At 45.2% G+C, this 12,610-nt stretch overlaps 1 protein-coding gene across 1 annotated transcript in view; it reads right to left on the bottom strand.

Moving 5' to 3' along the window:
- LOC147032632 (inositol 1,4,5-trisphosphate-gated calcium channel ITPR1-like) overlaps positions 1 to 12,610 on the bottom strand; it is a 578,387-nt gene that overhangs the window by 487,078 nt on the left and 78,699 nt on the right. Inside the window, exon 4 of the mRNA XM_085850787.1 lies at positions 3,066 to 3,152. Coding sequence (XP_085706913.1) covers positions 3,066 to 3,152 — 87 coding nt within the window. The remainder of the gene's footprint in view (positions 1 to 3,065; positions 3,153 to 12,610) is intronic.

Below are 12,610 nucleotides of genomic sequence, written 5' to 3'. Positions count from 1 at the left end.
GCCCAAAAGTTTGAGTGAATCAACCTCTGCAAGTGGTATATTTCAGAAACAGATGGAAGAGTTTGCCAGACGGTCGTTTCAGAGAGAAAGGGTGAGTGTGTGGGATTTGTCGGAGTCGAAAGATATATTCCAAGTGATGGACCAGCTCCTGTTTCTATTAAGGTTGACAGAGAGGGAAGAGGTTAGTACCTGTCTGTCTGAAGGATGAGTGATGATATGGCTGAGGGTGGAATCATCAGCATAGAGATGGGCAGGATTTTCAAAGGGATATCAAAAGAGATCATTGAGTAAGATGAGGAACAAGACTAGGCCCAATAGACTGCCTTGGGGTTCTTTAGCCTTGACAGCGATAGGAGGTGAGAGGATCCTGTTAAGAGCGACATACAGACTAGGGGAGTGGAAGAAGTTTGTGATCCATCAGAGGAGGCGGTCTTCGATGATATAAGCAGAGAGTTTGGAGATAAGGCTGGGTGCCAAACTGCAACAAAAGCTCAATATATGTCCAGAGGGACGGCTCTGAACTCATTCATGTCCATGCTGTGGTCTTTCTGAAGTGTTATAATTCTTTCCAAATATGTTGTCGTTGTTGTTGTATTGCTGGATTTAGAGAGATTGCAAGGAAGATGATGAGGAAAGGAGGAGGGGCATGTAGAACGTGAGGGAGACACTATCTTAACATAGTCGGAGATATGTGAACATTCCATGCTGCGGAATAAATGGACTTGTGCCTTGCAATCAATCACATTGTGATTGGCGACATGTCTGTCTGGCGACATAACAGTCCGAGATTGAGGGCTACCCTCCATTGTTTGGAGAGTATAAGCAGCATGTCCAGGGTAGAATGACCAGGTCCAAAACCAAACTGATTATCTGAGATCACGCCATTCGAGAAAAGGAAGGATTTGATGTCAACGGCAATGAGAGATTTGATGACCTTGCATCTAATTGGCAGAAAGCTAATCGGCCTGTTCAGAGGATCCGTTTTTGCACCATGTTTGTGTATTGCAGTGATGTTGGCTCGCTTCCAGGCAAACGGAAACTGACTCAGAGAGAATGATTGGGTGAAAAGAACAGAAGGAGGATGAGCATGAAGTGCAGCACAGCAGGATTTAAGGACAAAAGCCCAGACAGAATCAGTACATATAAAATCAGGGCAGAGGTTTTCCAGAAAACTCTCCACCTTCTCAGGAGATAGTATCTACAGTATCCAGACAGTATCGAGGAGCACTGAGCAGTTGACACAGTATCCAGGATCCAGAAGCAGTTGACAGTATCCAGGATTCAGGAGCAGTTGGGTATGACTGGGTAGGGTGAGTACAGAGAGAGAGAGAGAGAGAGAGAGAGAGAGAGAGAGAGAGAGAGAGAGGGGTTGGGGACACAATACTTGGAAGCAAACAGAGAATCGAGGCATTCGGTCTTCTTCCGAGGAGAGTCGGCTGTGGTGGCACATAACGTGACGGAAGGGGTGGACGGGAGGATACATGAGAAACAGACTTGACAAGGTGCCACCAGGTTTTAGAGGAGGAAGACAAGTTTGAAAGTTCAATCTTGAGGTTGGACAGATGTCCAGGAAGAGAAGCTAAGTTGAAACTACCTCACCACAGGATTCGGTGTACTGGGAGCGAGAGAAGAAGAAGAAGCATTCCTTTTGCGTCTTCATTTGCGTAGGGATGCTGAGGCAGTTTTCCATATCTTGGAAGGTCGCCATTCCGACACAAGATACTCTCATCCAATGGCTCATTCTTCCCAGTATGCTGTTACTCATTTTGCCAACATCGGAAGGATGCAGCGCGAGTCAACCCACCAGGTCTTATTAAACGGTATGACAGGTTCTCAAACACAGGACTCTAAAATCTTAAGCCAGCTACCTTAACTGAAGCCAACATCAGGCTTCAGGGGTGAGAGGATGGGTCTGGCAATTAGATGAGATGGTATAAATCTGTACATAAGGGAAGGTAAGCTTGTGTGGAAGGATTCCCAGGCAGTATTCATATCAAGAGAGGTGGAAGTGAAAGACCAGTCTTGACACGAGAGGGGAGCTTGCAGTCCCTGCCAGACTCCACCAGACTGAAAACAGCCAGAGTGATGTTGACTCTCACAAGCACATGATCAGATGAACATGTTGGAGCAGAAGCGGAACAGGAGACATTCGTCGAAAAATTCGTCATTGCCAAGTCCATAAGGGAGGACGGGAGAAAACTGGCTTGGAAAGTTCACTGACCAGGTGAAGCCCATGGAGTCAAAAAAGTCCTTCACTGCAATGCCACGGTTGTTTAAAGAGGTACCAACACCCGATAAATTGGTATGGTGATAGGTGAAATCAGCACATATGAGGAAGAGATGGTTGCGATAAGTGGTTATAAGATGATCCATGTTGGCAGAGAGGGAGATGTAAATGAAGCCCATCCCTGTCAGGAAGATGGTACAGCACACAGCCAAACAATAGGTGGTTGCAGAAGGGAAATCACAGCCGAAGGTACGCCTGAGGGTTGGGAGAGGGAAGGGTAGTACACGGAGAGTGGGAAATGGAGCTCTCGACATAAACAGCAACTCGCCCACCGGAATGGGGTTCAGGACTGTCAAACCAGAAAAGACAATGCCCCTATGAGAGACACTGAGGAATCGGGGACATCCTGTGGAAGGAATGAGTCAATCAGGCAGATAATGTCAGGTTTACCAATGGTAACTTGGAATGAGAGATCTCTCAAATTGGAACAAAGAGCTCAAATGTTGGAGGGCTGTAAAGTTAGGGATGGAGGTGGAGGCACTGCTGGCATGCAGTGGGAAAGAGGAGAGGAGGTGAGGGGGGGCATGTAGAGATGGTTATATGACATCGAGATAGCATCATGCAAGTGTATATTGCTACAGTAAACTGCAGTACTCCGAAATAGACAACCACCATGAGCTGCAGCTTTTGAAAAAGCAGGCTCCCTGATAAACCTGATAATGGGAACTGGTTGTGCGAGTTTTATGGCCTAATGAGCACCAAGTGTGACCCACCACACCATGCAATTCCAAGGTAAACCATATAAATAAATATTGTGCAGTTTGCACAAATTACTTACTTGAACAACGTTTCCATACTGAATGACTGTTCCAAGAAGCTTTTTGTTTTCGGTATCATTCTGTTTCTTTTCTAGTTCAGCAGCATGCTGTGGGTGGTTTTCAAATGAGAGGAAAAATAGAGAATAATCAGAAAAAGCAAAAACCAACATCAGTAAATGACCTTAAATGCAAATTATAGCAACTGATAACAGGGGTAATTGAATGTTTGTCTTTATTCAGGCAATGCCACAAGTAATCGAGAGAGCTCATACCAACAGACTTCACAGCAAACATTTCCACAACACCAAGCCAACAAAAATGAGTCAAACATTTCTGAAATACTATCCTCCCTGAAAATTATTCCAAGAGTGTTGCATTTGTGGAGTGAAGGTTTTTGGCATTAAAAGTTTCAAACAGTTTGTTTTCTGAACATAGCTCAGTGGTGCTACCCCACAAAAGAAACCTCAATTATAAAGCCATATACAGTGAATATATATATATATATATATATATATATATATATATATATATATATATATATATATATATATATATATATATATATATATATATATATATATATATATATATATATATATATATATACACACACACACACACACACACACACACACACACACACACACACACACACACACACACACACACACACACACACACACACACACACACACCTTCTTCTTTCGGAGGCTCCCTTTCGGGGTCGCCACAGCGGATCATCCGTATGATCCGCATAGTGATTTGGCACATGTTTTACGCCGGATGCCCATCCTGACGCAACCCTGGTCGCCTCTTACGACACAGGTATATGGTACACCTATTTTAACCGGGGTATACACCGGCCCAGTACACTGGTACTCATTTCGCCGACCTCGGAAGGATGACAGGCTGAGTCAACCCCCTGGTGTATTAATTCAGTAGCCCAACGGGGCTTGAACTCAGGACCTTTTGGATCCCAAGCCGCTGCCCTAACCACTGCGCCAACACCAGGCTCTTGAATATATATTATATATTCAATAATATATATATTTTATATAATATATATAAAAAACCAAATACAACTTTTTTCCAAAATTTTTCATAAGAATAATTTGTGCATTAAAAGCACTGTGGAACCCACATAAACATCAACAGGTTGGTATTTTGAGCTCTTTTCAACTTCGTCATTGTTCCCGGAACAGGATGGAAAGGACACGAAAGGCAATGCCCAGGGAAAATAATTCAATGTGGGTCAAACATTGGTTACAGTCAACAATGTCCAAGGATTGCAAAACTTATTGCAGATGCCTCCCTCCTCTCCCCTCCAAAAAAAAATTGTGGATTACACATGGAGAATGCAGTTTCAAATGCATGTTGGCGATTTTAAAAAATTCAACAAAGGATCTTTTATATTCAGCAAACAGTCACAAACACATGAGAGAGCAGTATATCGAATTGTTGTGAAGGATGGTGGGAACGACTTTCTGCACAGCCCAAGTTATAATTTGAATGTCATACTCATCTCCAAACACATTAAACTTTCATCACAGAGTGCATTACCAGGTAAGTTGTACTGCTGTACAAGAAAGCAAAAAAATTTGCTTGTTTGGTGTTGGGAAGTGGGGGTGGGGGGGGTGGTATCCTGGAACGGCCTCCACGTCCAGATTATTTAAGGAAAGAATGCTCCAGGCAGCTTACCAACACAGAGATTTTAAATCACTTTTCATTTTATATTAAAAACTCCAAGTGTGATGGTAAAAACCATGTTTTTTTCCCCCCACACACAACCACACCGTTCCGCCAGATAGGAAAGAGCCGAACCACAACACCCCTGCAGGTGGAGATGATGCAACACATGGGCAGAGCATAAATATGCACGAGGCAAAACATGAATATGCATGAGGCAAGGCATGGGCAGAGCATAAATATACATTTTACATCACACTCCTCACCTGGTTTTTATTTTAAAAAAAAATATATATATCACCACAGCAATTGACTGAGCAAAGAGAATTATGTGAACACGAGAACCGGGGTAGCCACCTTGGCTCGAACCATTCTCAAATTGTTTTTGAACATTTTCAAAAATGTTGAACATTTGTCAAAAATGAAATAAACTGACAACATAGAGTACATTTTATAGAGTCACTAAATTCATCGACCAGACTACGGCTAACAGATAGGGACATAGTGGAAAATAACATGATAATATGAAATTCACAATCAATAGAACACAATGAAGGAATTCAATTTGTGCAGGGTATCCTGGAACATCCACTTACTTACTTGCCATTGGCGAGGTTGTGAATTCCCATGGCCTAGGACTCACGATGAATGTTGCCAATTATGATCATTGCAGCCTCCTCCATCAGATGAACTGGAAGTTGTTGGTTGTCATGTCGACCACTGTGATTGTCAGGCTGCCTCTTTATCTTGAACAAGCGTATTAAGTGGACCAACAAGGCAACACCTTTGATTGAAGAATTCCACTTCGAGAAATGTGTGAAATGTTATGTTCCCAATGAACGTTCATGTTTGGAGCTAATACGGCTTAGGAACGAAACTCCGGATCGTTAACCAACTCCACAGCAGGCAAAGTGGGTTTAAGGGGTCGTTCGGAATCCCAGACAGCCATAATGAGTCCATCAGGTCATAAACTTTTACAGACTGTGTGGCCAGGTCTGCCGGGTTAACGTCGGTTGCCACAGTTCCATTGAGAAGGTGATGTACTCATATGGATCCTTTGAACAGGGTTGGCCACAAACACAGAGAACCGCCAAGACTCGTTTTTGATATATCCGAGCACCACAGGACAGTCCATGTAGAAAGCGATGGAGTTGAGCTCGATGTCGAGCTCATCAGTGATAACGTCAACCAATTTGACAGCCAGAACAGTAGCACAGAGTTCTAAATGCCGAATACTTGTCTGTAACAGTGACAACCTTGCTTTTCCTACAACAAAACATACAATGACTTCATTGTTGCCGTTGACAAGCCGCAAATAACTGCAAACACCAATTGCCTCAGTCGATGCATCTGAGAGAACGTGCAACTCACAGCACGAGTGGATTAGGACAATAAGCATGTGGAACATTCACGGTGGTGAGTGCGGTGAGAGAGGCACACCAGTTGTCCCATTGTTTCTTGAAATGTTCGGGAAGTGGTTCATCCCATCCAAGCACAGCTCCGGCATTGTCGGATAAGGTCATCTGACGCAGCAACATCTTTCCTGTAACGACGACAGGTGCTGAGAAACCGAAGGAGTTGTAAATGCTGTTGACTGCAGAAAGAACTTCATACTTCGTGAAGCACTTGTCCATGTCGAGAATCGTGAAGATGATGGTATCCATTTGCAAATCCCACAATACTCCAATGCGGGTTGGCACCAAAGTCAAGGTCACGTAAATCCTTAGCAAACTTGCTGTCTGGAAAATGAGCCATCACTTCCATGCTGTTGGAAGCGATTTTGTGTAGATGTAGATTCACTGTAGACAACATCACCTTGGTATGAGTCAGGAGGTATGTGGCTTCAACAGGGGTAGGTAAGCTCACCAAATGATCATCCACAGAAGTTTTTTTTCCACGTAACATCTTGCATCACATCCATTTTTTTTTTGTCGATTTAGCATCATTTTGATACAGTGTTACATAATCCATCGGCAGTAATGGTGGGACTAGGGCTATTCCCAAATACGTGCACCTTCATATGAAATTTGGAGATGTCGGCTTTGGGGTCGTTGTTTTTAAACCAAATAAATCGTAGAAAGTGTCGGTGATCCTCACACATATAGAAACAATGGAACATTTGCTCTACATTGGCCATGATGGCGAAGAGCTCCTGACTGAAGCGTGCCAATACCCCAAAGAGACTATTGACAAGGTCTGGACCAGATAGTGCCACCTCATTTTGCAAGAAATCATGAGAGGTAGCACTGCCGTCAAACACCACACTAATATTTTCAGGTTTGCATGGATGGAAAACAGCAAAATGAGGATGATACCATCACAGTTGTTTTGCCTCTGTTCCTGGTTCACAAGACTCAGCATGTCCTTTGGAAAAGAGTTTAGCCATGAAGTCCATGTACTGCTGTTGAAGGGCTGGTTTCTTATCCAGAAGCTTGCAGAAGGACTTTAAGCAGATGATTGCAAGGGGTCAATTGTCTCGAAGTTTTACATGGTCTCTGAAGGGTAATGGAACCACCCAATTGCCATTGACATTCCTGATGAATCCATCCTCCATGATCGCAAGAAAACGGTTGCATTCTATGGAGCAATCTTGTTTGCTAATAGACGTCACTGCCGACCCAGTCATTGTAGGCTCTGTGGTCGCAGGATCTCCCGAAGAGCTGACCTTAAGATACATGACTATGTGGCAAGATGACGTCCTTGACGGTGACACGATTATGGCATGGTGAGTAGATTGATGGTCTTCCATTGTCAAGAATGTGGGTACGATAAGCTTCAACTCACTCAGGGCTATGGATGCCGTCCCAACATACATCGCCAATTATCAACCATCCAAAGACCATACGCTGTGCCCACAGAGGTTTCAGTAGTCCATTCCGAGATTCTCTGACCTTAAGCAGCTGAGGAGCATCTCGTCCAATTAATAACAAGGTCACTTCTGGATCAGGTTCAAGAAACACTTCAGCGATCGGACATATGTGTGAGTGGAGCCTTAAGACCTCTGGTGTTGGAATCTCAGAGGAATTACATGGAATAGCATTACACTCGGTTAACTCCAGGAGTGGAAGGTGGACCATTCCATCGAAAGATTCGACGACTGGATTCCTGACGTGTCTACCAATAGCTGCCATAGTACCGAAGCAGGTTTTCAGTTCATAGGGGACTATATTATTTGGCACGTTGAAGTCGTCAAAGAGTTCACTGTGGCTCAGAAATCGATTTGACTTGTCATAACTTTTCAATAGCACAACTTTTGAGAAAGCTTTCAGGATTACCAGCGATGAATACCTTCACAAGACAGATTTTGGAACAAGACCTTCCTCTGGATCGACTACTACCGCCAATGTCCATATACCTGTTAATCACAGAGGGGAGCTCCTTGTCATGCTTTTGAAGCCTATCCGATACTCTCTCAGGATTCGAAGAATTTCTGATAAATCGCCTCCCTGCTGATCTGTCAAGGGGAGCATAACTGGCATTATGACGTGCTGAGCAATGATGGGTGCTGTTGCACTGAGAACAACGTAATTTTACTTGACACTCCTTGGCTGAATGGTTAGTTGACCGAGCACATCTGGTGCATATTTTCCATTGGTTAAGAAGGATGATTCTGGATTGCAATGTTTTTGCTTTGAATATTCTGTAACACGCAAGAGGTAGAGGATGTTTGGTCACTGTGAATAGGGCAGAATTATTGCAGATCTTCCATTCAACGAAGAGTGTGCTGATTTTCAGGTGACGTGACTGCTGCGGTCGGTTGCTCAACAATCTGTGGCAGCAATTCATCCGTGACTTCAGTCTTGCTTACTCTAACCGCTGGAGGATTGTGACTCGTGAAGGGAGACACAACCTGTTCTTCGTAGTGAGTGGAGCTTTCGCCTGAGCAGCGGAAGAACATGATCTGTCATTTTGAATCTGCATTGCGCCGAATGAAGGATGCAAGGATCGAAATTGGCAGAAAGGTGACATTGTGGGGTTTCTTTATACTTGTAGGCCTCCATCCAACAATCCACGAGGTCAGGTGGAAGCTTCGCTATGATTAGTTTGAGGAAGAGAGATATATCCAAAGATGCAAGCCCGAGAAAGGAATCATCATTTTTGGCGGCCTCTAGTTCCTCGATGGTGTCGCGAAACCTCTGCAAAGTTTTGCGGTCATGAGGACAAACTTGAGGAAAAAGTTCCAGCTTGTTTAGCAATAATTGCGTTCAACTGCTTCATCGCTGCCAAATCTTTCTTGAAGGCGATTCCAGACCTGCTCCAAACAGATATCAGGGTTAGAAATGTAGACTCGGTTAAGATGCTCCATCAGTGCTTTGGATTCTGAACAATCAGCCATATGTTGAACCATGAGGTTAAGCTGTTCATCGAATGCAAGCGGTACTTATCTGATCATTTTCTGGAAGGCAGCATGCCATGTCCTGAATTTCTCAGGTTTATCGTCAAACACAGAAATCCTATTTTAAACCAAGTCTCGACGAGACAAATAGTTTACATAGTCCTGCATGGCAGGCATCACTGTTAGCATGATTAATGGCTTGATGTCTCGACCCAAAAGTGAATGGCCAGACACTGGTAATATTGTTATCGGATGTGTAATGTATATCCTTGCAGGATATGTGGGTACAGCATGGGTGTATGTTGGATTTGGTGAGAAACAACCCGATTGGTTGCAGGTTGTAATCCCATTGGACAGCAGCAAAAGGTCAGTATACACCATGGGATAGCGAGTGGCCATAAGGGAGCCGGGTTTGTGACCCAAGAGCTCATAGCAGGGTAAGTTAACACAGTGGAGAGGGGGTGGGAGCGGGGGGTGGGAGGGGGGGATCGAAGTGCAACCATTACATCGCATTGGAGACATGTAGCATTTTTATAGGATCTGAAGGATGTCTGACCTCGTGGATTGTTGTGGGATTCCACCTGACCTCGTGGATTGTTGTAGGATCTCAAGGATGTCCAAAAGGATGATAACATGATGGTTGTGTGTAAGGCATTAGTTGGTGTCTGGTGAGTTGCGTACGATGGACCAGGAGTTGGCATCGTGTTACAGTGAATTAACAGAACTTACCTGTTGGACACGTTTGATTTTAATGAGTTATCCATGAATGCTGGTACTGCAGCGTAAATGGCTGCTGAAAGGAAGAATGCCTAAAATGACATTGGCTCGAGCGACATAGCTGGGTCAGCATGTACCTGAGTATCTGATAGAATACCTTCAATATCTCTTCAGATGGAATGGATGGCAGTGGAGATGTGGCATTCCTGGACAACAGCATTCCAATGGTCTCTTAAGGGGTAGATAATCCAGCTGCCGAAATATTGTCGAATCCGCCCCAACACAGAGCATCAGACATCACTTCCAAACAGGCCTGAGTTGAGGCAGCTTCTTCCTCCTGCTTCAGATGTTTGAGATACATCTGTTGCTGCACAGCTTTCAATTGTTGCTGCATCTGTTGCTATGCAACAATCAATTGTAGCTGCATATTGTTGCGGATCCGGGGTGGCGGGAATCTGACCCGGTCCTAGGTGCCAGCCTCGCCAGCGCCGTCTCCGGGAGTCTATAACGCCGGCCGGCTCGGCACAGGCCTCGGGTCACGAGTCTTCAATCGCGATACCAACGTAATCCTGGACCTTACCAGTTGGGGAGATAGAACCCCGAGTTACAGACTGGCTTTGTCAGAGACCGAGCGGAGTCTACCAGTCTGTAACCACTTTTTGGTTTTATATGCCAATCGAACGGATTGTTCCTCGACGCGACACGAATTAATCCATAGCGGCAACTGCAAACGAATTAACCAGATTTATTGAGGACATCAGGGATCACAGCACAAGCAATACACACGAGAATGGTTTTATTAACAATCAACCCGTTCTTAACTAGGGGACCACGGATAAAGGTTGAGAGGGGATTCTACGAAATATGCCTTATACAACACGTTCAAACAAACAGCATGCGTGCACACAGAGTACTTGGTGATGGCTCATGGACGAGAGGACCGTGTCCAAAAGCACGAATGTCGTTCATAACAAACAAGCAGGTGTCCATGGATTCAAACTCCCGCTCAGCAAGTAATCACGGCACAGCAACTCACGTTGCCTCTTGTTAATTACCGCGTGCGCACTTTCTCCTCAGCGCATTCTGGCTCCGCGCAACGTCGACGATGCGAGATTGCTGATCTCTCTCCAGGGTTCAGCACACGAATCCCGGCCTGGCCTGTTCTCCATACAAGGCCCAAGTCGGTGTCCGAGTTCCACAGGCGGATCGGCAAACGTGACGAGCCGTGAGGTGAGCAAGGACCGTCCGGAGGTCCGGCGTCTCCTCTCCGGCCTTCCCGCCTCGAAGCCCGACTCCCGCTTCGTCCTCTCAGTGCCTCTCTCGGTCGAATCACCGACATGCAGGTCGGTTCAGCGTCTCTCCCTTCGACACACGTCGCGCCTCAAGAGCGGCTGTTTTTTTACACCCCGATCTTTTGTTTCTCCTCTTCCCTTTCGTTCGGCAACTCTCTCTTCCAACTGAGAACTCCTTTTTCCATTAGTTTCCTTTTTACCAACCCCCTCTCCAGGCGACTCAGTGACCAAAGGCTCCGCCCCTTCGCGTCACTTCCTGTCCAGCCCACTCCCCTTCGCGTCACTGACTGGGCGGGGCCTATCCGGGATGAGGAAGTAACAAGAGCAATCTCTCGTTTCACCACCGTATGAACATAAAAACAGTCTGTTACCCCATCCAACACACACCTATCGTCCCTGATACCACACAACCTATCTATACATGAATATAATGGGGGAACTGAGCTAATCCTATACTTAGCATTCCCATCAAGAGCCATTTCCGTAACAATATGTTGCTCTTCGAGCTTCGTCCGATTTACAGCCAATGGCAGCTCTGAGAGGCCTTGGCCACTTCTGCGATGGACTTCAACATGAGTGAACACCTGGAAGAGTTGGACGAATGCCAGGAGGCAGTGACAGACTGTGTTTGAAGCAAGCTCGACATGGCGCCTCTGTCTGCACGGCAGCGAGACGATAGTTAAGTCAGGTATTTACTCTCGTGGAATGGCCTCAGTGTCCAGATTCTTTCAAGAAAGAATGCTCCAGGCAGTTTACCAACACCGAGAGGTTTTAAATCACTTTTCACCAGATGAAAACACTCCAAGTGTGATGGTAAAAACTGTGGGGTTTTTTTCCCCACACACAACCACACCGTTCTACCATACAGGAAAGATATGAACCACCGCACCCTTCCCAGCAAAGATGATGCAACACATGGGTGGAGCATAAACATACATGAGGTAAACAATGAATATACATGAGAGAAGACTTGGGCAGAGCATAAATATACATTTTACATTAAAACTTGGTGACATCACAGGTGGGACAAATCTACTTGAAACTTACACATGCAAAACTGGCAAGTTTTAACTCACTCCTTTTTCTTCTCCTCCTCTTCCCTTCATAAGGGGTGAGGTCCGATGGCACCAAGCTTCATCCCTGCCTTGACCACAATGCTCCTCCCTCTGACCTCAGACAACTCTCTTCACTCTCCAACAACCCCGACCTTCTTGATATCCCTCCTCACACAATCCTCCCATCTCACCCGTGATTCATCTCTTTTCCTCTTATGTTGCTCCTCCAACCTATTCGCCCTTTTTGCCATTCTCTCTTCCACCATTCGCACCAAGTGTCCAGCCCATCTCAGCCGGCATTTTACCAACCTCCCGTCCAGCTAATCTGTACACAAATCTCACTCAGTTCATCCATCCTCATTCTATCCACCCTCTTCACTCCCACAATCCTTCTGACCCAGTTATTCTCACAAACCTGCAGCATCTGTTGTCTCTATCAGTGCCACCATCTCCTGACCATAAAGGTAGGCCAGCATTAC

This window comes from Eptatretus burgeri, chromosome 2, assembly GCF_056783735.1.
Source record: "Eptatretus burgeri isolate ZD-2024b chromosome 2, Ebu_testis_v1, whole genome shotgun sequence".
Lineage (NCBI taxonomy): Eukaryota > Metazoa > Chordata > Myxini > Myxiniformes > Myxinidae > Eptatretus > Eptatretus burgeri.
Note: the sequence above shows the minus strand (reverse complement) of the source record. Positions and strands in the feature narration are given on the sequence as shown.